The following is a 25877-nucleotide window of genomic DNA, read 5'->3' as shown; positions in this document are numbered from 1 at the left end:
GGTCATGCAGTTAAGTACAAGCAGGTTGTGCTTGTTTATATGACTCCAAAATAGCCCTCCTTTATATATGGCAAGAAAGTTTTTTCAGTCAACATGCATTGCCTGGCACCATGTAACCACAATTAGCTGTTAAATTGCATTTGTAATTTTATTTGATTGTTTCCTTTCTTTTCTGGGGGGTGCTGTGGGAAGGTTTTATGGAGAACAGGCTCTCCTTGGCTACATTTCCACATCTGTCTTCCTGTTGTGTGACTTCTGAGGGGCGGGGGGGGGGGGGCACGGGGAAGTTGGCCCACAGTTGCATCTGTCTCTAAGAAGAATTCCATCTCTTCTCTTTCCTGCCTCACTTTAACCCATTATTTCCTATTTGGGGATTTCTGTGCTTTCTGCATAAATTTCTGGGCATGTCGTTATGTTTGGTCTGGAATATGGTAGGTAATCAGTCAAGATTTGATAAATAAAATGCACACCATTTTCCTTCACCTCTATGTCAGGAGATTTTCGCTTCAGAAGGGGATCTTCAGTTTTATGGAAAGGGCCATTATTGTGTTAATGTAGGTCTTTTGTAAAAGCAAAGTGGTGGAAAGCAAACTTTCAGAAAGTGGGGGTATAGTTCGCTTTATGTCACTGGGCATTCCAAAGATTTCATAGGAGTGCTTTACTTTCAGATAGTGGGGAAAACAGTATTTCAAAAAAAAGAAGATGAGACAAAATAAGAAATATGAGCCCTTAAGTTTGCTGGATGAGTCTTCAGGAGGGAAATGCAGTTTTCAGTATGTACTAGGTTGGTGGTACGACAGTGGGAATTGAGACAGAAGTGCTATTAAAAATCTGATGTGGATTTAATGGCTAAAATTTAAGAGACTGGCAATACTAAGTGTTGATGAGGGTGTAGAATAAAATTTCTGGTTTGGAAACACTAAAGCTAAGTAAGTTCTATGTTATAATGAGCAGCCCCACTCCTGGTATATGCCCAAGAGAAACGAAGACATATCCACAAGACATGTTCAATGTTACGGAATTAGATAGAGGTGAGGGTTGCATAACCTTTGAATACACTGAAAACTATTGAATTGTTGCTTTAACTGGGTATGTGCATTTGAAATAAAAGAGCCTGCAGCCGCACAGGTGGTTCGGGCTGGGGAGTCCTGATTGGGAAGGAGCATGACGGGAGGCTTGAGAGATTCTGGAGGGTTCGGCATCTCTGTCTAGTGATGGTTATATGAATGTTTACAGGTGTAAATATTCAATGAGCTGTACTCTTAAGATTCAAGCTCTTCGTGCACTTTCCTATGTTTTACTTCAATTTAAAAACATCTGATGTGGGTGCAGGAATGGCCATCCTCAGAAGGCACAGCCCACAGTGCTGAGCCTCTCCTGTGAGCGCTGGGAAGGCCCAGGTGCTGGGTGCAGCAGTTTCTGCAGCAGGCCCCTCCTGCCTGTGGCTTTGACATTGTCTGTGTACTGCAGATGCTCTGGTGTTTCACTCACTGGGGGAAAGAAGAACCCAGTGGCTGGTTTCTTGCTATTCTGGACAGTGGCCACCAGTTCTCTTGAATGCCATGTTGGAGAGGGTTTCTAATAAATATTCAGCTCAGTGCCAAGGTAAAGAAAGTGAGCTCAGGCTTCCTGGTAGCATTGCAGAAATGTTTACTGTTCCGCTCATGCTCCCCAGGCAAGGCCCATGCCTGTCAGGTACACCTTTCCTCTAGGGGCTGGACTAATTAAGGAAATGGCAGGCCTGCCATGCTCTCAGGCCTTGTGGTTTGATTAGGCAAACGCTCTGCTTATTGTTGGGCACGCCTGCTGGGCCTGTCCGAGGAGCCTCCCTGGTGGACATTCTCAGGCTTGCCGAGTGGTTTGCCTTCCTCAGGCCTCAGGCTCCCCTGGCCTTGTCGCTTTGGAGCTGGAAGCTGAACATGCTTACCAAGTTGGGATTCCCTTAGTCCCAGCATGTTGTGCGTGTTAATGTGTACTGTGGGTGCAGTGGTGGTGAGGGGAGGAGAGGTGACTACAGCTTTATGGGGGGTAGACGAAGGAGTCAGACCCCTGAGGGGCTGGGGCTGGTGACCAACCCAGGCAGGCCTGCAGACTATCTCATGCCGTATCGTCAGGCTGCGTCCCACAAGCTGTTTGCTCCTGCTGTAGAAAGAGGGCACGGGGCATCTTTAGCCAGCCCTGTGCAGAGTGAGGGCACCTTCCTGTTCCCTGGCAAACAGAAACCCTGCCCTCCTTTCTCGTGCTGTTGGTAAAACATAATAGGATTTTTACTCCATAGACAGCAGCTCATTAACCAGCCAGATTTTAGATTCAGGTCTACTTGAACAATACCTGAAAAAATAAAAGTATGAACAGTGGTCAGAGCTAACATTGGGTGCCCCCAATGTGCCAGTCCCTGTGGTTGGTACTTAGACACACATATCTTACTTAATTCTCATCAAGATCTTTAGACAAGAGGATACAAAGGTGTTAAATAACTTGTCTAAGCTAGAGCAAAGGAGCTTGGACTTGAACTCAGGTCTTCACTGCAGGAGATGCCCCTCCTGGGGGATCTTTTTTGAGAGACTCAGTCGTGGAGGGTCTCCTTTGCAGTGTGGGTGACATTTGAGAGACTGAGTCTGAATGTGCTTGTAATGAGTGTTATCTCCCAGGGAAGACTCTATCTTAATTGGACTCCTCCACACGTCATTGTTACAGTTTTCCTTAATGAGTAACCGAACAATGTAGAAAACACCTCCGGGAAACTGGGAGGCTGGTGGAGACTAATGGGAAACAGATGAAAGTAAAGGAACTCAACCTGCCGCCCGGGCAGTGTCAGGATGTGTCTTAGGAACACCCACGGCCAGCCACCAGAGCAGCTGGGCCTGGCTGGGCCATGGGAATGTGAATGGGATGGCTCCTTGGTTAGGTCTTGAATTTCCTGGTAGGTGTTTAATTGTAGGGCGTGTTCTCCACTATTGAAGCAAATAACTTTTTCTTTAATTTGTAACTTTAATTTTGATCCATGACTTAAATTTTTTTAAAAAATATATCTTTATTGATTTCAGAGAGAGGAAAGGAGAGGGAGAGAGAGAGATAAAAACATCAATGATGAGAGAGTCATTGATCAGCTGCCTCCTGCATGCCCCCAACTGGGGGTTGAGCCCACAACCCGGCATGTGCCCTGACCGGGAATCGAACCCCGATCACCTGGATCCTAGTTTGACTCTCAACTGCTGAACCACGCCCGGCCGGGCCATGACTTAAATATTGATCTCGTAGAAATAAACCTTAGAAACCATTTAGCCTAACTCCCTTGACTTAAAAAAATTCAAAAGGCTTATAGAAAATTTAGAAAGCTAAGTTAAATGAAAAAAAAAAAGCTTATGTGATCCCACCACTGTGGACGTTCTGAAGTATTCTTTGGGACTTTTCTCTGTATACTTGTAACTGGGTTTGTTTGTCTGTTTTTACAGAAATGGGGTCATTCTCTACCAGTTGGTCTTTATGTAACAATATTGGGGATATTTCCCCCTACGTGGGGTGGGGAGGAAACTGAGGCCCAGAGAGGAGAATGACATACAGCTGCCCAGTACAGAGCTTTCTTGGCCTGACAGAGGTCTGAAGACCTGTGAGTCCAGGGCACCAGTCTTATCAGAACATGGGAGTTTAGCAGTGTCTGACATGTGACAGGCCTTGATAAAGGGAGGAAGCATAGAAAGAAACTGGCTCCCATAGCTCAGGCCTCTCTCCCTCCCTTCACTGTCTCCTTGCCTGTGCTGCCCAGTAGCTTGTTTTCAACAGCCTCCTTGCTCCCCTGACAGCCCCACTTCCAAAGCCTCATGCAGTACTTGCTGTTGTGATGAACTCAGAAGTCTCCAGTGATAAGTTTGCAGAAAAGGCTGTGTCTTCCCTGTAGCAGCTGTAGAATGACTACAGTACACACATCTAGCAGCTGAGATCGTAGTCATAGGAAGGATCACATTCCCCTGATTTCATAAATGTGCCGCAAAGTCCCGCAGGGCCTTGGCAGTTTCAGGTGGTGGCTGAGGGGCAGGCCACAGTTTTACGTGCAGTTAACAGGGAGCTCTTGGCCAAGGTACTGAGCAAACCAGAGTTAATTCAGTGCACTTTTTTGGTGATGTGGCTCAAAAGTCCTATACTTAATAGTGATTCTTGTTGTGATCCACCTCTATATACAGTCTGTGGATCCTCAACACCACAGGTTGACCCAGCCTCACATTCTGAGAAGGTCAACAGATGGCAGATGGTAGCCATGCTCTTTCTAGATCCCAGTAGTCCTTTGCTCTATTCCTTACATGGGGAAATCAGCATAAAGACTAGCCGCTCATTTATATTCTCTCATTTCAGTAGCTATGGAATTGATATTTTTTGGCTGCAACTGAAAAGGAGAACACATACTGAACATCTGCGTGAACTTTAAAGTTGGTGGGACAGGGGCTTTGCAATGTCTTCGTTGGAACAGATGGATGAACACCATGTTTTCTAACTACTTTCTCTTTTTCACATAAAAGAGGAGGCAAAATCACACATGTCCCAAAACTAAATACATCAGTGAAATCTTCCCCCCTCGTATCTCGGGAGTGTGTTTCTCAGAGATGGGGAGGAGCCCCATCTCTGTGTCTCACACATTCTCTTCTTTGCCTGGGCATGTACCTTTTTTGAATGAGGAGAAGCTCCTGTCCTCTCTCCGGGGCCCTATTGGCCAGCTGGGTCCATTTATTCATTCGGCAGACATTTGCTGAGCCTTTGTAGGTTCTAGGCCCTGCAGGGCACTGGGGATGCAGTAGTGATTCAGATGGTCACAGCTAGCCCTGCTCCTGTGGGGCTTACAGGTGTCATTGTCACGCCTCATAGCTGTGAGTCTGGTGGGAGAGCCTACCCTGAGGCCCACGGAGACCTTTCCCTGTTTCCGCATTTGCTGTTTGGGCCTCCAATGGCCAGCCCTGAGCCATGGTACTACCCTGCCACCTCCGGCCTGGCTGCATGTGCACTGGCTGAACTTCACTCTGGAGGGGTGATTCTGAGTTTAAAAACCAAATTTGGTTGACAAAGCTGTGGAGAGAGCTGGCACTCTATTCCTTACAGGTAGAAATGCCAGTTGTCTCAACCCAATGGAAGGCTGTTTGCCATTACTTACTAGACTTACAAATGTGTGTATCCTTGCCCCAGTACTCCGACTTCTGGGAACTCACCCTTTACATATACTTCTACTAGTCAAAAGTGGCATATGTGTAGTGTTATTAAACAACATTATTTATAGGAGCGAAAGACAAAGCAATCCCTGTGTTCATCAGTAGGGACTGGGGTCCATCTGGCCAATGGAACACTGTAGAAAAAAATTGATAATGCTTTCTATGTACAGCCAGGGAAAGACCTCCAAGATACATTACTAAGTGAAAAATTCGAAGAGTGAAACTGTATATATAATATGCTAGCTTTTGTGTAAAAAAAAAAAGAAAGAAAGAAAAACAGGACCTGTATTCATATTCACTTACATAAGCATAAAGTAACTTTAATACATGACAAACACGATGGCCTTTGGCGGGAAGTGAGAACTGAGTGGGTGGGGGACTGGGGCACAGAGAGACACTTTATTGTATATTTTTACAGTTTTTGGTTTTGGAGTCATGATTGTGTTACCTATTTAAAAATGAAAATTTAAAAATAAGATAGACTGCAATATGCCCCTCAAATGTCATGAAAATAGTTACACTTTTGCTTATATAGAGCTTAAACCCAAGTTTGAGGATTTTGAACCATAAAGGGTTGACTGATTGCTAGATACCTCAATCTGAAGGAGGATAGTAGTAGCAATGAGGTGGTTCTCATTAGGGAAGAGAGAACAGGGTCCCAGCTAAGATGACCTCCTGAGTTTAAAGGGATGTCACCTTTGAGACCACTAGGAGAGAGGGCTGGTACTGCAGTGGCTTTGTTTGAAGTACTGAGGGTTGTCTGCTCTGTCCAAAGGGCAGTCAAGAGCATTTTTCTTTTTTTCTTTTTTTTAATATATCTTTATTGATTTCAGAGAGAGGAAAGGAGAGGGAGAGAGAGAGATAGAAACATCAATGATGAGAGAGTCATTGATCAAGCCCACAACCGGGGCCTGTGCCCTGACCGGGAATCGAACCCCGATCGCCTGGATCCTAGGTCGATGCTCAACTGCTGAGCCACGCCCGGCCGGGCAAGGGCATTTTTTAATGTGAGTTCTTCTGTGTTGGAGACCAGAGTCTGAGTCTTGTTATATTGAGTAGATGTTTAGGAGATGACCAAATGAAATGTGACAGGGCCACCCAGGTGTATTGCTGGTACCTTGACACAAGAGGGCAATCATCGGATTCTTACTGTGTAATGAATAAAGCGAGTTCCTTGGGGTACTGCCAAGGAATTCTGAAATACATGCCTGTGGCCTTCAGAATCTTAGCAGGACCTGGGGCCAGAGGCTTTCCCATTTCTGTAGTGAAAAGTTGCCTCTGATGAGTACCATCTTCCTGATGGAGGAAGGTGTTTGACGGGCACGTGGCTGCACCCAAAGGAGGGGTGGCACCCTGCGCTTAGGCTTTCTGGTTCCCGTCATGGAAGCCGGGCAAAGACCACAGTTCAGGTTTCTCTGTTTGGCTTCTTAAATTTGATAAGGGGTGTACCTTATAAGATGAATGGAGACAAGACAACATGTTTCTTCCCTCTGTGTCATTACACGGAGTCTTGGTGCAGCTGACTGATTTATGTAAAGTTAACTACTCTCTGCTTCCTTTGTAATATATACAGTGGTGCCTCGGTTTTCGAACGTCTGCGTTGATGAACATTTCGGGTTATGAGCACCGTAAACCTGGCTGCAAGCGCCTCGGTTTCCGAACCCGCCTCGGAAGTCGAACGTGCCACACGGCTCCGCTGAGGGCAAGACCCTGCAGCCCAGCTCTCGGCTGTGGACCCCTCGGTTTCCGAGCGTTTCAGAACTCGGCCGGTCTCCCAGAATGGATCACATTCGAAAACCGAGGCACCACTGTACTTGAAATTCGTGTACTGGCACCACTGTACTTGAAATTCGTGTACTGGCACCACTGTACTTGAAATTCGTGTACTCCCTCCTCCCCTCCTCTGTGCAACCGCCTCCCCGCCACATAGCAGATACCTTGGCATGGATTTGGGGTAATAGCCTCATCTCTACCTTCCTATTCTTGTTTTCCCCTTTTCGTCATCATTGTTATCTACTTCTATTGACATATTTTGTCTGTAATGACTGTCCTTTTAAATTTTATTTTTTAATTATGGTTTACATTCAATATTATTTTATATTAGTTTCAGGGGTACAGCATAATGATTATACAATTATGTACTTTACAGAGCGTTCCCCCAATATTCCCTGTACCCACCTGACCCCATACATAGTTATTACAATATCATTGACTATATTCCCTATGCCATACTTCATATCCCTGGGACTATTTTGTAACTACCAATTTGTACTTTTCAGTCCCTTCACCTTTTTCACCCAGTCCTCCATACCTCCTCCCATCTGGCAACCACCAGTCTGTTCTCTGTGGTTATGAGTCTGTTTCAATTTTGTTTATTTTATTTTGTTCTTTAGATTCCACATATAAGTGAAATCATGTGGTATTTGTCTTTCCCTGACTGACTTATTTCACTTAGCATAATACCCTCTAAGTCTATCCATGCAAATAGTAAGATTTTATTCTTTTTTATGACCAAGTAATTTATATATATACACACACACACATATACATATATACATATACACACACACACACACACACACACACACACACACAAATGTATTTTTTTCACAGCTTTTTTACCCACTTTTCTATTGATGGGCATTTCGGCTGCTTCCATATCTTGGCTATTATAAATAACACTGCATTGCACATAGGGGTGCACATATTCTTTTGAATTGGTGTTTTGGGTTTCTTCGGGTATAGATACCTAGAAGTGGAATCGCGGGGTCATAAGGCAGTTCCATTTTAAATGTTTTGATGACCCTCCATACTGTTTTCTATAGTGGCTGCACCAGTCTGCATTCCTACCACCAGTGCACCTGTGTTCCCTTTTCTTCACACCATCGACAACACATGCTGTTTGTTGATTTATTGACGATGATAGCCATTCTGACAGGCGTGAGGTGACATCACATTGTGGTTTTCATTTGCATTTCTCTGACGATCAGTGACATTGGGCATCTTTTCATTGTAACGACTGTGTTTTTAAGATTCTTGAAAATTCTCACTGGAACAAGTCAGGGAATGAATAAAATTGCCCCTGCAGCCTTCAAGAAAAGATATTAGGTGAAAGAAGAAAATTCAGTCCCTGAGAAGTACTTTATAGATGATTCCTTTGTCTTATAGAGGAGGAAACAAATACAGGGTCTGCCTGCCTGAGGTTACTCTGTGAGTTTCTGATGCAGCAAGGAACACCCAGGACTCTCAGAGTGCTGTCCTACAGTCATGGCACAAGAACGGATGAGCATGAGATGGGGATAAGCTCCTTTGAAGGCCAAGGCAAGGGTTACCTCTGGTAAAACTGCAAGCCCAGTTGTCCCAGGACCAGCCACCCATTGTCTTGAAGTGAATAGGATTCTCCATGGGACTTTTTCAATACCTTGCTAGGAAAAAGGATTTTTCCCAGCTATTGATTGTTTTCTCTCTTTAGGTTTCCTTCGGCTTTAACAGTGTCCACTACTCACTTCACCCTTTGCACTTCAGTTACTACTCAATGGTTAGAGATTGCTGAGCTTACTAATGCTGTTTCTTCTGTGGAGAAAGCCCTTCTCACCCTTCCTGACTGGGTAATTTTTGTTTGTTTTACAAGATTAGCACAGGCATCATCTCTCTGTGGGGCTTCTTCCCATAACATTCAGAATATACCCATATCTCAGCACTTAATGTATTATATTGAAATTATTTGCTAGTGACCGCTAGAATTGGCTAACATAGCCTAGGGATGCTGTGAGACCAGGTTCTTCCCTTTCACCATTTTTGCCTCTCTGGTGCCTAGTGTGGTATTCAGTGAGCATAATTTGGCCTCAGCTTCATTCCAGCAATAATTCAAGGCCCTTTTCCTTTTTCACTTCTAAGTCAGTTTCACTTCTGAGACAGTCATTGCTTTTTTTAAACTTTCATTTTTAAAAACTCTCCAAAAGAGCAAGGTATAATGTCTTAGCTCAGGCTGCTATAGCAAAATACCATAGACTGGGTAGCTTAAACAACAGACATTTATTTCTCACAGTTTTGGAGGCTGGACAGTCCAAGATCAAGGTGCCAGAGAGTTGGTGTCTGGTGAGAACTCTTCCCTTGGTTTGCAGATGGCTGCCCTCTAGCTGTGTTCTCACATGGAGGAGAGGGAGAGGGAGAGGGAGAGGGAGAGGGAGAGGGAGAGGGAGAGGGAGAGGGAGAGGGAGAGGGAGAGGGAGAGGGAGAGGGAGAGGGAGAGGGAGAGGGAGAGGGAGAGGGAGAGGGAGAGGGAGAGGGAGAGGGAGAGGGAGAGGGAGAGGGAGAGGGAGAGGGAGAGGGAGAGGGAGAGGGAGAGGGAGAGGGAGAGGGAGAGGGAGAGGGAGAGAATGAGAACACCACTCTGGCCTCTTCTTAGAAGGACACTAATCTCATCATGAGGACCCCACCCTCATGATCTCATCTAACCCTAATTAATTTCAGAAGGCCCCATCTCCAAATATTATTACACTGAGGTTAGGGTTTCAACAAATGAATTGGGAAAGAGATAGGGACACAATTCACTCCATAGCAGAAGAATACACGGGTGACCTATTGACACTTTGCAGTGAGTGCCAAATAGTGGTTTGTGTAAGTCCCTTAAGTGGAACTGAGCTGGTGGAGTGAGTCTTGTGCAAGCTTTGTACATTTCGAAGGAGTTCTTACTCTCTAGTCATGTTAAACTGAGTGTGACCAGATCTGGAGCCAGGATACAGCCCTTGACATCAAGAGCTCACTTCTCCCAATTGATACTAATTCAGGAATAGTTGGGATTAAGGAAGGAGGCTGGTCAAAGGTAGCAAGAGGGTTTTTACTAAATGGGCACCACATTTCCTATCTTTGAACATTTCAAGGAGGTTTTTATGTATATCTTTTGGCAAATGTATTCTATCACCTCCATTATTGTTAAGTATAACAGCTGTCATATCAAGAGGAGATGAAGAAAATTCTCACAGCCTTGGAGTAAGTATAATTATGGTGCTTTTATTTAAAGCTCCTTTGAGCTTAAATTCATTTCATTTCTAAAAATAAACTGCAGAGATTAAATCTACCCTTTGAGTGAATCAAAACAATTTAGAAAATAAAAGTACCTTAGCCAAATGCCCTTCCTTTCCAGAAAGAGTACTGCTTAACTTGGGAGACTGATAGAACTTTTTTAATCAGCAGGACCAAAGTTTAAAAAATAACTTTGGCAGAAACACATCACTCTAGAAGTTTGACAGATGAGTACATTTACTGAGTAAGATGAAACTGAGAGAGTTGAGAAAGTGAAAAGTACTAGAATGAAGAATCTATTGACTCCACACCAGACTGTCACCGAATTGAGTTTGAGGGGGAAATAGGATAGTCTTAAATTCTCCATTTGTCTCCTACAATTGAATGTTTTAAGTATGCCTCCATTATTTGGTTCTATATACTGCCTGGCAAAGAAACAATTCTTGGCAAATTTCTAGCCTCCTTATTTAAAGGACATAGGGAATAAAACAAGCAAACAAAATTCACCCTAATCAGGTGTTTTAGGATGAGCTGAAGTGGTACACCCCCAGAGAGAGAGAAAAGGAAGAAGCCTTCCAAAGGTTCCAGGAAACACCACTTCAGTGAACATGGTATTACTATGGCCTCTTGAGAAATGTGAGTACTAACGAGGAAAGTCTGACACCCAGTTTAGGGAAGAGCTGACACCTTCCGCATGACTGTGCCAGGAAAATTTCAAGTCCTAGAGAAAAGAAAGGTCTAAAGGTCCACAGACTTCTGAAGTTATAACCAAAGGACCAGTGTCAGATAGTATGAAAAGACACATAGGTCTTTTCAGGACATAGCATGGGTTAAAGCATTCGGAGTTTTGGTACTTGAACTCTACTGCCTGCTCTTTCTTCATTCCTGGAGCATGGACTAAGAGAACATATGGACAAGGAATCGTATACAAGTAGGAAACAAAATTGAGTTGAAAAACTCAACCTTGGTTTAGAAACTTAAAAAGCTTTCTGCTTTTATAGGAGGCATGGCTTCCTCCCCATCCTCCATGTCCACCCCCAACAGGTGGAGACAAAGGGTGAAGAGAGTATTATTGCATGGATTCAAGAGAAGAAAGAAATTATGTGGAGTCTGATTCTGACCTTTAAAGCACTAGAATCCCACCAACTAGTGTAATGAGCCTCAGTAAACATACAGTCAGATGAATAACTTTTCCCATTGAGTGAACTTGGAAGAGAGTGGAAGGATAGAAGGCAGAAGAGTTTTCTCCCCTATAGGCAGAGAGAATCGGAAGAAACTGAATGTCCCCCTCACCTCCAGCCTGTCTTATTAATCACCATCAGTTGCATCATATTGGAAACTGTATCTGAAGAGAAAGAGATTGTACCCTTCTAAAAGTCCTGTTGCCCAAGGCTGTTATATACAAAGTCCTAGACTAAGGTAAAAACCAAATCTAATTAAAATTGTAATGATGAATTAACAAGATTGTCACTGATCAGGAAGATGTACAGAACAAATCAAACAAAGCCTCTTACCTTGCCTCAGAATGACATCCAAGGTGGCTCTAGGGAAATAGTGGTTGGCCAAGCCTGATTTGAAAACCAGTCACTTAGACCATCTCTCTGGGTCTTATTTTTTCCTCTACATAATAAAGGGAAACCTTTTACTTCAGTGTAGAATATCATATGTTGTGACAGACCAACGTTCAACTAAAAGAACGAGGGGGGCGTGTTGCAGAAATCATATTGTTAAAGAACTTGGAGATCTTTGTAAGTAATGAGAACTAAAATAAATTTCCAGAGAAAGAAGAACCCTTTCTAGGTATACTGAGTAACATAGGTTATTTTTTTCATGGGGGTAGAAGAAGGGGGAGGATATTTGTTGGTACTGGGTGTGGGTTAAGGATCTGGCTTGGTTCAAGAAGAGGAAATATTCTGCAGGAAAATGAAACTAGCAGAGCTTTTGGCAGTTATGTGGAACTGGCTTGATAGATTGGAAACTAGAGGAGTCTCAAATGCATGTCCAATTTTTCCATGAGACACTGCTGAGTTCTGGGGGGCAGTTCAGGATGCTGCAGGCTAGTCAAGAAAGGAAAAGTGAAAACTCTCATAGCTTTGGGGTGCTTAGGAGACACAATCCTGCTAGAAGGAAGGGCCTGCAGCAAATATACAGTGGCAGATTTTGAACCAGTGTGGGATGGATGGCTAAAAAGCTAAGGTCAAAATTTCTGAAAGACAGAACTTTCAAGGATGAGGAGACAAAGATCCACCAAGCTCTTAAACACAAGGGTGTGAAGGCCATACCTGAGGGACAAGATAAAGTGGAGATGGACTGAGTCTTACTAGAGCCACAGCCCATCTCTGATTCATTCAATCCCTGTTTGAATTGAGTCTGCCATCCTTTTAGTGGAAAAGGGCAACACTTCTGGTTGAAACTCTCAGCTGGAGCCTCTACAGTTCTATTATATACAATGTCCAACATACAATCAAAATTATAGACATGTGAAGAGTCAAGAAAACATGACCAATAAGTGGAAAATAATAACAACAGAACTACAAATGATCCAGATATTGATGCTAGCAATAACTTAAAAACGACTATGAATAATATGTCATAAAAAAACAGAGGAGCCCAGCCTGTGTGGCTCAGTGGTTGAGCATTGACCCATGAACTTGGAGGTCATGGTTTGATTCCTGGTCAGGGCACATACCCGGGTTATGGCTCAATCGCCAGTAGGGGACATGTAGGAGGCAGCCGATCAATGATTTTCTCTTCATTAATGTTTCTATCTCTCTCTCCCTCTCCATTCTTCTCTCTGAAATCAATAAAAACATATTTTTTAAAAACAGAGGGAAGGATTAAGTAAATCATTGGAGCATTTCAGTGCAAAATTGGAATCTGTAAAAATCAAGTAGTTATTGAAAAAGTATATCTGGCATTCACAACTTATTAGATGGGTCTAAGAGCAGACTGGACACAGTGCACTGGGATTAGTGAAGTGTAAAGAGGGAAAAAGAATAAAGAACAGAACAAAGCATAAGAGACATAGGGAAAATTGTCAAAAAGTCTAATATATGTGTAATTGAATTTCTAGAAGCTAAAGAGAGAGATTGGGGAGAATCAATATTTGAAGGGAGAATGGCAGAGGATTTCCCAAAACTCCTGAAAGACATCGACCCACAAACAAAAAATACAAAGAAAATCATACCTAAGCACCCCAAGGCATATCCCAGTCCAAATGTTGAAAACCAAAGATAAAGAGAAAATCTTAAAATCAACCAGAGAAAAAAGACATTACCTTAAATTGAAGAAACAACTGACATTTCAACTGAAACTATGAGTACCAATAGACAATGGAGTGGCATCTTTAAAGTGCTGAAAGTTGGAGGAGAGATTAGATAATCTTAACACTTCCTTCCTCTATTCCTACTTTAAACAACTGGTCACCAACCTCTTCAAAATTACTATGACTCTATCTGGAGAATTACTCCATAAGGTTTTCTAGATTCTTTCATTAAATATACAGTAAGTCCTCATTTAATATCATTGATAGGTTCTTAGAAACTGCAACTTTAAGTGAAACAAAGTATAATGAAACCAGTTTTACCACAGGCTAATTTATGTATACAAGAATTAAGTTTTTATGGCATATTCCTTGTCACAAAAACATCACCAAACTTCTAAATAAAAACCTGAAACACTACTACTATTAAACATTGAAATAAATATGAGCTATACATATGTTTAAGAAAGATTAATAAAAACAAGATAATTATTTTCCAATATGCTTATTGCAGCTCAGAGCACAATGCAGGAACCAACCCTGGACAGGACACCATTCCATCTCAGGGTGCACCCACATCCACACCCACATTCACTCATACTGGAACAATTAGACATGCCAGTTCACCTAATGTGCATCTTTGAGATGTGGGAGGAAACCGGAGTGACCAGAGAAAAACCTTCATGAGCATGGGGAGAATGTGAAAACCACAGAGGGTGGCTACAGCTGGGAATTGATTTTTTTCTCATCAACATTATAACAAAACATTGAACAAAATGATGTTAATTGAGGATCTGCTGTATATGCTTATTAGATTTTTAAATCCCCAGATATCTATTTAATCACAAAACCTTGGATTCATATCATATAGCATGATATCAGCTTCTTTCCTAAAATCACATTGGAAACTCATTATAAATCAAATAAGCACAGTACATAATTTAGATAGATAATGTTTTAAAATAGAAAATAAGTGTTTGAAGGTAGAATGAATGAATGGCCCTATAAAAAGGAAACCATGATATGATGGTATGACACCTGTATAGTGTTAATTAAGGTGTTGGGTGGAATAATGATTTACAATTCCTTGCTATTCAGAATGTGGTCTTTACACCAAAAGCACAAGCAACAAAAGAAGAAAAAAGATAAATTGGACTTCATCAAAATTAAAAACTTTTGTGCTGCAAAGGACACCATTAAGAAAGTGAAAAGACAACTTACAGACAAATCATATCTCCAATAAGGGACTTGTATCTAAATATATAAAGAACTCTTATAACTCAATAGTAAAAAGATAAATAACTCAATTGAAAAATGGGCAAGGATCTGAAAAGACCGTTTTTCCCAAGAAGATAAACAAATGACTAGTATGCTCATGAAAAGATGTTCTCATCAGGGAAACGCAAATCAAAACCACAATGACATACCACTTCACACCCACTAGGATGGCTATAATAGAAAAGACAGATAAGAACAAGGGTGTAAAGAAACTGGAACCCTCAGACACTGCTGGTGAGAATGTAAAATGGTGCAGTACGTAATACTTGTGATGATAGTGGTGATAGTAATGATGATGTCTTTTTGACCAAGTTCTGTCCTAGACATCCTTGTTTTCAAGTGGTTCTATGAATTTTGGCAGTTTTATGGATACTTCTACTCAAACTAATAATACATCAGTAATCATAACTTCAACCCCAGCTTCATAGGAAAATCACTAGGAGATCTTTTTTAAAATGCTGATACCTGTGCCTCATTACAAGATATGCCAATTTAATTGATATGGGACAGTACTTTAGTTTATTTTTTCCCCCCAAAACTTCTCAGGATATTTTGATGTTCAGACAGGCTTGAGAACTGCTGAGTCAAAGTGAATTCTCCAGGGTTAAGCAAAGCTACCACCAGGGGTAGCTTCGAGTTGGAAAAGGAGGACTGGCACAGGAATCAGAAGACCTGAGTGTTAGTCCCAGCTCTTTTCTTGTTGTGATTATGTGCTTTGAGCAAGGTTTTTAACCTCTGGGAGCTTCAGTTTCTTCATCTGTGAAATGGGCTTAGGCACCTTCTTTGTGGGGATGTGAGGAGCCCAGGAGCTCATACATGTGACACTGCAGAGCCTGGTATCAGTCATCAACATTTTACGCCCTCTTTAAACTTTGGTTACTTTCTTTCCTTCCCTTTCATGAACTAGATATTCATGTCACTTTTTTTTTCTTAAATATGTCTTTATTGATTTCAAAGAGAGGAATGGAGAGGAAGAGAGAGATAGAAACATCAATGATGAGAGAGTCATTGATTGGCCACCTCCTGCACACCCCACACTGGGGATCGAGCCCACAACCAGGGCATGTGCCCTGACCTGGAATCAAACTGTGATCGCCTGGATCATAGGTTGATGGTCAACTACTGAGTCACACCAGCCGTGCTCAAATTGTAAATTTTTATTAGATTTACTCTTTAAGCTAAAAGGAAGGCTGGATTAGTAACATTCATATGTGACTGCGATGCAGACAGACTCCAGGACAGTCTGACACACGCCTCCAGCTCTGCAGTTTGTGAGAAAGCTGGAGTCTGCCCTTCCTGGAAGATGTGGCAATACCAACTGGACAGAGCAGGTATTGAGATAGTGCTGGAATTGGAGGGTGTAGAGCAGAACTCCTCACATTTTAATGTGTGTGCACACCACCTGGGGATCTTTTCCAATGTAGATGTTGCTCAGTGGGACTGCAGTGGGACCTGAGATCTCGCATTTCCTGCAAGCTCCCAGAGGATATTTATAGCAAGGCTATAGAAGACATCTGCTGTTCTGTCTGCCCAGCACTGTCCTTGCCTTCCTCCAGGGAAGTGTTCCCTTCTCCATTCCAACATGAAGTTCAAGGGTGAGCTTCCATGTTTTTACATTACTCTTCCTCCTAGGCCACAGTCAGTTGGTCCAGGAGCCAATCAGAATCTTCCCTGGCATTTTTGTACTAGGAACCAGAAAGCTAGTCACCATTCTCTCTGTGGAGCTCTTTCTAGCCCCATGGAGGTGATTGGTCAAAGAAGCAGAGATTTGGGTGAGTAGAAATTGTGTGGGGAGGCCTTGCCCCAGGCGGAGAACTTGCTGAGCAAAGGCAAGATGATGGTACGAAACTGTGTTTGAAAAACTAGGGCCAGTTTAAGTGGGGGATGTGTGCATGGGCCACAACTAAGACAGTCACAGGGAAGGGCTTCCTAGGCATGCTGCAGTCAGTCACTTTTTAAAGAAATTCATATGTATGTAAACAACAACAGCAACAACAAGTCAGTAACAAATAACAAGCCTGAATCTCTGATTCTCCCCAAATACATGACTATCTGGCAGGTTCCCACCAACATCCACTCCTCTTTATTTTCTTTAAAAAAACCAACAACAAATTGTCTTAGGATTGAAATGAATGTTTAAAAAACAAACCAGACCTGCCTTAAATACCAAACTCTGTTTAAATAACACAGAGGTTGTGACATCCATTGACAAAGCCAGGAAGTTCAAAGCCCCGCTGCAGACACAATGTATTGAGTTCTGCTGTTGTTGGCATCCCTCCGCCTGTGGCAGGTCCTGTTGTTTGTTACTCGGATCTGCGTGTGCGAAGGAGACATTCCTCAGACCACAGTACTCTTTCTTCTTTGGGAAAAAATGTGTATTTTTAAAAATGCTTTTTGTAAGCAAGAACAGTTGGTAGTCATGACTGCTACTTTTGTACCTCTTGAATGTCAAGTTCCAAGAGTAACCTGAAGTCTTTTATATGAACATATTTTAGCCATTTTAAAGGTTGTGTATGTTTTTTAAAAGTTCATGCTTTTACTGACATCCATCTCCAGAACTTTTTTATCACCCCAAACTGAAACTCTGTACCCATTAAACACTAACTCTCCATTCCTCCCAGGCCCTGGTAACTTCTATTCTACTCTGTGTCTGTGAGTTTGACTCCTCTGGGTATGTCATGTAGGTGGAATCATACAGTATTTGTTCTTCTGTGTCTGGTTCAACTCAGCATAATGTTCTCAAGGTTCATTCATGTTGTAGCATATTACAGAATTACCTTCCTTTTTAAGGCTGGATAATATTCCATTGTGTGTATACGTCACATTTTGCTTGTTGATTCATCCTTCAATGGATAGTTGGGGTGCTTCCAAATTTTGGCTATCGTGAGTATTACTGCTATGAACATAGGTTTGCAAATACCTGCTTGAGTCCCTGCTTTCAGCATGGAGTTTGGTAGACCCTTGCTGAGTTTCTGGCTTGAGAGGAGGCTGACCTGGGAGTCAGAGCATTGATTCTACTGCTCACAGGGCCCTGAAGCAAACCACACACCATTTCTGGTCACAGTTTCCCCACCTCTGTGCTTAGGGAGTCCCTTCCACCTCTCGAATTCCACCCTTAGGTGACTGCACGTGAGATATTCTGTACCCAGACTCACACAGTCGGCCTTTCCTGGCTTCTGTTTGTTCCTTGGTGGAGTTAGAAGTGGAGCAGGCTCTTGGCATGAGCAGATTTTCATTCACACCTTTGATGTTCTTGAGCAGCCCTGACAGCAATGGCATATAGAAACCTGTCATCTGCTGAGGCATGAGCTTGAACCTCACACACGGTGAGGTGGATGTGTGAGTCTGTCACTAAGTGGGTAAGTCAGGCTGACCAACTGCCCCTCAGCGGGGTGTTAGTGGTAGAACTTTGGCGACTCTGTGTTGTGTGTGTGTGTGTGTGTGTGTGTGTGTTGGGGGTAGGGGGGCAGAGAGAGAGAGAATGCCTGCAAAAAGAGCTGCTGCCTGCTAGGGCTGTTGATGGAAATAAAGGAGAGACGCCTAAGAAATTGAGAGTTCTTACTGGAAAGATTAAAAAGTAACCCATGTAACTTTACAGTAGCTCTACAGTGCATGCAAATTCACTACACATTCTCTATAGAAATAAGACAGACCTATTTGTGAAGTTTCAGAGAGTCAGCCAGCAGAACATTTGCTCCTTGAGAGATAAAAATTTAGAGAAGTTTGGAAAAGCAGCCCAGGAGAAAGGCAGGAGACTATACAAACATTTCCAGGAAGCAGCAGATGGCAAAGGCACCAGGGTGGCTATTAAACCAACCTTATTTTCAAGGAAGGGCTGGTTTGAACATTTTACGCTGTGTTTTTCTTGGCAAAAGGTGCAGTTAATAGGTACAAGCAGGCCAGCTGTGTGTCTCAGAGCAGATGAGACTTTTCCTAAGCTAAAGAAACTCACAGAGAAACAGAGGCACACGTCCTAGGCTGTGACAGCTGCAGGGCCTGTGGGAGGTGTCAGCTTCACCGACTAGGCTGAAAGTCATGAAAGAGCCAGTCAGAGTAAGAGAAACTGATCAAGGAAGGTCGTGAATATATATGTGTATCAAATCATCACGCCGCACACTTTAAATACACACAATTGTGTTTATCAAGTATTCCTCGATAAAGTTGGCAAAGAAGAGAAAAGGGAGCTGGTAAAAAGGAGCAAAGGAGACAGGACAGTGGTGAAGAATTAGGGACTCTTTCAGGCATTTAGTGAAGGGTCCCAGTAAAAGTAAGAATAAAAGGGAAGGTGATAAAAATGGGTACAAATGAGATAACAATAATATTTTTCTAAACAGCTAAATGTAGTAAGTTGGAAAACCTAGACGAAATACGTGTTTGGGAAAACTGAAAATGGCAAACTGGAATCAAAAAGAAAGAGAAGAGTTGATTAGGACAGTGGCCAGTAACGATGGCCCCCAGCTAGAAGTTTCCATAGTAAAGATCAGCTTTACCCTTTAGAGGAAAACAAGGGAAGCTGATGATGAACTAACTGATGTGGTTTGTATAGCCTTGTCTCCCAAACCAGACAGTTACACTGCAAGATAATAAAATTTTAGGCCCACTTTATTTATACCGTAGATGCAAAGGTCCTAAGTAAAACAAAAAGGGGGTGGGGTGGAGGAATGGGTACGATTCGTCATACTTTTTAAGATAAAGCCCCCCAGCCAGCACTTTGAAATTTTTCTTTCTTCGCCCTTTGGATTCTGCTTTGCAATCGACTCGCCGACCTTGTTGCCACTCCTTTTTTGTTCCTGAAGAGAACACAGGTCATTTTTGTTGTCAGGGATTTTGGCTACTAATCAATAAAGGAAGTAAATAGAAAGTGACCCCAAATAGGTAAACTACAAAGATTCCAAAATCTCACAAAGTTTATATGCCGAGGGTTCCGGTTTATATTTCCAGACTTTTTTGAGATGGTAAGTGAATGACGGTGAAACTCAGTAAACGTACTTTCCTCCTGACCATCGGCTCGCTTGGAGACCTGAAGAGGCCTGTGTGACGGCATGTGAAGCCCCTGTCAGTGAGAGGGCGTCCAGCCTGAGTGACCCAGCCTACTTCTTACTTCTTCTTGCAAGAAAACCAGTCTTTTTTAATTTTTAAATTAAATATATCTTTATTGATTTCAGAGAGAAGAGGGGAGAGAGAGAGAGGGATAGAAACATCATTGATGAGAGAGTCATTGATCGGCTGCCTCCTGCATGTTCCACACTGGGGATTGAGCCCCCAACCTGAGCATGTGCCCTGACCGGGAATCAAACCGTGACCTCCTGGTTCATAGGGTGACGCAACCACTGAGCCACACTGGCTAGACAAGAAAGCCAGTCTTAAGGGTCACCTTCCCAGTGGAAGCTGTTTGGCATTCCAGAATGCAGAATACTGGGGGGAAAACATATTTTCCTTAGCAGGCATTCTAAGTGTTGACAAAATAGTGTCACATACATTCTTTGTGCCAACAGGTTAGAGGTACTGCAGAGTTCTGTTACTGACATTCCTAAGAGACTTTTCTCTAATTCTTTGCTCAGACGGATGTGGGAGTAACCCCCACTATTTGCAAATAATTAATTAATGATTTAATTGCTCTCTTCCCCAGGAAGCAACTGGTTTCTTAGAATGTGTGACTTGGGACAGAAAGACCGAAGCCTTAGGACAGGGGAAAGAGTGCTATTGGCAAACGCAGGGTGACAGATCGTTTTTTATCTGGAGTATCTGGGAACAGGTTAATGAGCACCACTGACCTTGGGGATTAATTCTGCACAGCTGAGACGAGATGGAAATGTGCTCGCACTCTGCCCTGCCCTGGAGAGAGATGAGTGAGATGTGGGCTCTCTGCCTCCTCTTTTGAATGCTTCTTTGCAGATTCCCACCTCCAACATAGACCAGGATTTAGCATTTTCCGCACCAAATGCTCTGCTCAGATGCAACACTAAATACAGGAGACGAGGAAGTGTGGGGAAAGGACATGAAGGGGAAAAAATATTAATGTCAGGGATCTGAACTAACATGAGCTAAGCTTGTGAGAAATGACTGTGGAGAAGGTTCCTGAAGTCCTACCACTCTGATGACCTTTTTGTTGGAATTATTTCTGCAGATGATCACAGCTGGTTTATCAATATTGCTGTTTGATATGATCCTGACCACTGCAACCGTGGGATGGTAAGTCTCTATTTGCATAGAGAGAGGAAATGAAAATTAGTTGTTTAGGTTTGTTTCATCAGGATACTAATTACTGCTCTCAAATGTTGAAGAAAGGTGTGTGCCTTGGGCATATGCTTTATTGACGTTTAAATATACATTCAAGAGTGTGTATAGCACGAGTATACAACTCGATGGCTTTTCACAAGCTGAGTATATAGTACCTACTACAGCCATGCAGATGAAAAAATAGAACATCACAGGTACACCTTTCATCACAAGAGTAACCACTATTGGTGAACCACTATTTTATATGGATAGCCACGTTGTTGTTTTTTTAATCCTTCAATTCATTTTCTCTTAGATAAGCTCCAGATCATCCCTGTTTAGAATGCACTCACCCATTTGCTTAAAGGCAGCACTTCCTTTCTCTATGATATTTGAGCAGAGACCTGAAGGAAGAGAGGAAGCGAGTCATGGGGTCAGCAGAGGGACCAGCAAATGCAGAGGCCCTCAGGGGGGAGGGCGCTTGGTCAGCTTGAAGAGCTATGTGACCAGAGTGGTGTGACAAGAGGGAGAGTAGTAGGAGATGAGGTCAGCTGGCAGCTGACCATGTGAGGCCTTAAACTCCTTTCTAAGGGCTTGGCCTTACCCTGAGTGAGAGGGGATGCGATCAGAGGAGTTTGAGCCACATGTCCCTCTGTCTGCTGTGCGGAGGCTGTATTGTGGAGCAGGCAGGGAGGAAGCAGAAAGACCAAATAAAGGCTCTGACAGAGGTCTAGGTGCAAGACGGCCAAGACCAGGCTGACAGCAATGGGAATGGCAGGCTGTCGCAGGGAGCCTGCTCTGTCCTGAGAGTAAGGCAATAGGATCTGAGAGAAACAGAGGAGTCTGGGATGACTTCTACGTTTTTGGCTTGAGCTGTGGAAAAAATGCAGTTGCCTTTCACTGAGATGGGGAATAATATGTGAAGAGCAGGGTTGTGCAAGTTAGGGGTGGAGGGTTATCAGGAATTGGGTTGGATACACGAAGGCTGGGGTGCCCCGTTACACCTGAGAATCGAGATACCAGTAGGTAGGTAACTAAACCGGCCTGGAGGTCAGGAGAGCGGAGAGCCTCTCTGTGCCTTGACCATGGCGTGTGCATTCCCGCCTCAGGGCCTTTGGGCTCATCGGCACGGCCTAAATGCTTTGCAGTGAGCTTTGCAGTTGTCCACCAGCTTCTCATCCCCCGGGTGTCCCCATCCAGGCAACCTCAGAAAGGCCTTCCCTGGGCACAGTCTACATGAATTCCCCAAGCTACTCCCTGTCGCCTTGTTTCTTTCCTGCCTGGCAGTTCTGACGCTCACTACCTTGCTTGTCCATTGTTCTGCTCTTTGTGGTCTGCCTCCTTCATCAAGGTAGTGCCCCCAGGGTGTGTGGGCTCCGCTTGGATGCAGGAAAGAGCTGGTGGTGACTTGAGCACATGACCACTTTAGAAGGATGGCTGAGGCAGCCTCATGGGACAATGGCTGCGAGAGGACACCCCGGAGATACATGTGGTGGCTGTGATGGTAACTTCAGGTCACACCTCCTAGAAAAGGCCACATGACTCTGCACCATAGCCTCAGAGCCTGTGATTCACAAGGGGGAGTTGGCTGCTAGTAACAAGCACGTGTGGAAGCTGCTCCAATGCATTACTGCCATAGCACAATCGCCCAGCTGGAGCTCCTTGCCTTATCCTTTAAAAACAGATCGCGGAGCTCTCCCTTCTACGACTGAGGAGACAGGTCCTTTGGGCTTGTTAGGGCCCCCGTGCCTCTTGTGGTCCAGAGCCAGGTGGTCACAGCCATGCTGGGAACAGAATGAAGCTAGCATGTGTGTTCCACCTCTAACTGTCTATACAGACTGTGCCCATTGAAGAGCTGACCAAGTTAAGACTTTGACCTTCTCCAGATTGCTATATGCAGACCAGTCGATGCCATCATTACCAAGGGTTTGGGTTGTCATCTGCAGGGGAGAGGAAGGTGAAGGGGGTGACATGGCGAGTTTAAAGTGTTGAAACTGCTCACTGCTCCCCTTATCGATGGGCATGCTTCATTTGGGGGCATATACTTATGTATTTTTCAACCATGTAGTAATACATGCTGTTTGTGAGATGTCTAAATCAATACAGACATGCATCGAGTAGAAGTAAAGGCCTGTTATCTTCCACTCCCACTATCACCACTTGCCAGAAGCCATAACAGTTTGGTTTAACGGTGAGAAAAATGCAATCAATATTTGGTTCAGGAATGTATATGCCGATGAGGTGGGCTCTATTGTCTCCCGAATGAAACCACATCGAGTGGCCTTTCCTTATCACCCAGGGTAGTTTAGTCCTTGCTGGGTCTTTGCCCGGCCTGCAAGCCGCTGGCCTGGAAACACGTAGCTTTCCTTCCCTGTGCCTGTGCTGCCTGCTGCCTGGCCTGAATCACTAATGCAGCACATGTTGGAGAGTAATTCATATTTGTGTGGCTGCTTACTGGTCTCCTATCCTTTGTTCTAGAAGGAAAAACAAGCCTAGGGCCACTTTAAAGTAATGCTTGTTTCCATTCCAGTTTGGAGATATTATTTGGCAGGTTTCTCCCCAACTCTCACCCCCTAGAATGGCATTTCAAAATTGAAGTGTAGGCAATTTTTAGAATTGGATTTTATATTTTTTTACCAGTATTATGAAAAGAAAAAGCATGTTGTTGCTTAGCTTTGCTCAAATAAGGCGTACTTCTAGAAAATTGGTATTTTTTTTCATGCTTGGGATCAGAGCGATCCTAAAAGCTGATCCCCACCCTTTTGTGCATTTATTTGCAAGTCGGACCTGCAGAATTGTCACCTGTTTGACTCAAGGACCCCGGTGCTTGCTGGTGGGGCTGGCGCTGGTGCCTGGTATACCCATGGCAGCCTCTGGTCTCCCAGGGCTTCTTGTGAATAATCCCCTGGTACTGCCTGTCAGAGCCACAGAAATAACACTATTATTTTAAACATCAGCAGGAGATGCCTGCAGGATAAATAAGAGAGGCAGGACCAGGCTCTGGATACTATGATGAGTAAGTCCAGGAGGTAACTGCATCCCATGTGGCTTTGGACTGGAAGGGGTTTGTTCAATAAACAGATATTTACCAAGGGTCCAATATGTAACAGGAACTGTTTTTGGACAAAAGTGAAAAATTGCTGCCCCTGTGGTGTCTATAGTCGCTCATCTCCATGCCTTAAGACAGGTCCATATCTAAACCATCCCAGACTGACAGAAATGAATCTTTTGGCTCACAGCATTCAGAAAAAGGGAGCCCCTAATGGGGGCATTTCACGTCCCAAGAAGAAAAATGGAAGGAAAATAAAAATTAGGAAATACTTCCATACCCTCCTCTTCCGTTTAATAATAATAACTAACCATTTATTGAACAACTACTATGTCTCAGACATTTTTACATTAATATCATCTCACTGAGTTTTACAACAATCCTCCAAGTTATTTTAAAGATGAAGAAACAGGTTCAGAGACACTTGCGTGATTTTTCAAAGATATTATAGCTACTAGGTGATTGGACCAGGACTCAAACCAAGGACTCTGTTCAAGGCCCCATAACTTGCCGGGCACCTCCTTAGAACTGATTTGGGAAACACCAGGGATTTACTGGTGATGTAGATAGTGTCAAGGCAGAAGTGAGTCATAGGACGTGGAAGAAGAATTGACCTAAATGTTCCTCTTCTCACCAGCGTGATCACCTGTAAAGAGCATCTAGATGATTGGCAGCAAAAGGAAGTAGTGTTACCTAGGACAAGACGGCTCTATTTCTTGTGCAGGGATCGACATGGTGGACTAAGAATTCCAGTAGAACATTTTTAGGAAAAAGATCTCATTGGCGTAGATTTTTAATCCTATAAGCTATAATTCTATCAATCAGCTAAAAATACTTGTTGAGTGGCTGCTGTATGCAAAGTATGTGGCAGTCATTAAGAAGTGTAAGACATCATCCAGCCCTCATGGAGTTTTGGGGGGAAGAGGAAGTCATAAACGTAATTGGTGGGGTAGGATAGTGACTGTTTGAATGCACAGTGAATGTGGAGACTGAAGAAGAGAGAGAGGACGGGGTGATTGATCAGGGCCTTGGAGCTGGTCTGAAACGAGCTTACATAGAAGGGAGAGCTTAGTTAGGCTGTGGGTAAAGAGGATTTGGCCCCTCTGGCCCCAGGAAGACCGGGAAGGATGGAGGGGCAGGAGGTGCTAATGGTGAGGCAACAATTTATAAGCAGAGCTGGGGCTGAGGGGCAGGGAGCTAATCCTGTGCTCCCCTCTTCTTCCTCTGCACCTGACCTTCCGGGAAGGCATGACACCAATGGTGGGCAGTGACATCCAAAGCCCCAGCTGTCAAGATATCCTGGTTCATTCTTAAAACTAGTATTCCCCAAAGTTCTGTCTTAACCTTTATAGCGACAGTCTGAATTCTTGACAGCATTTTTCTTTCTTACAAATAAGCCTTCATCTACTATATTTTGTATGGCATTTCAGAGTGAACTAAAAAAACAAAACAAAAACCCCACCAGGCATTGAACTGAGTGTGAGAAGTGAGAGTGAGATGGTGCTCCACTGGGGAGGAAATGCGACTTCTGAATATCGCAGCAATGGTCTGAGAGGCTGAGCCTCCAGGCTGTGTCGCGTCCTGTGCACTTCATGATGTTCCCGAGCAAAACGGGGAGAAAGGCTGTGTGTACCCAAATCACGGAAGCAGCGTGTGTGATTATTGCAAAAGGAACCTTGACTTTGGAATTTCCTGGGTTTTGAGAACTCTTGAGTTTAAGGATGGTGTGTTTTCAGTCTCCAAGAATTTTCCAACCACAAAGTGAACCACCAGAAGAGGAGTGTCAGCCTGGATTTCAGATTTCTGTCTTTTGCACAGAGCTGGTCTGCATTATCCATATACTGGTTGT

At 43.5% G+C, this 25877-nt stretch overlaps 1 protein-coding gene across 1 annotated transcript in view; it reads left to right on the top strand.

Moving 5' to 3' along the window:
- SLC35D4 (solute carrier family 35 member D4) overlaps positions 1-25877 on the top strand; it is a 103674-nt gene that overhangs the window by 72179 nt on the left and 5618 nt on the right. The window contains exon 14 of the mRNA XM_016211521.2: positions 20888-20952. Coding sequence (XP_016067007.1) covers positions 20888-20952 — 65 coding nt within the window. The remainder of the gene's footprint in view (positions 1-20887; positions 20953-25877) is intronic.

Source organism: Miniopterus natalensis, chromosome 7, assembly GCF_054644295.1.
Source record: "Miniopterus natalensis isolate mMinNat1 chromosome 7, mMinNat1.hap1, whole genome shotgun sequence".
Taxonomy (NCBI): domain Eukaryota; kingdom Metazoa; phylum Chordata; class Mammalia; order Chiroptera; family Miniopteridae; genus Miniopterus; species Miniopterus natalensis.
This window is presented reverse-complemented; position numbering and strand designations above follow the sequence as displayed.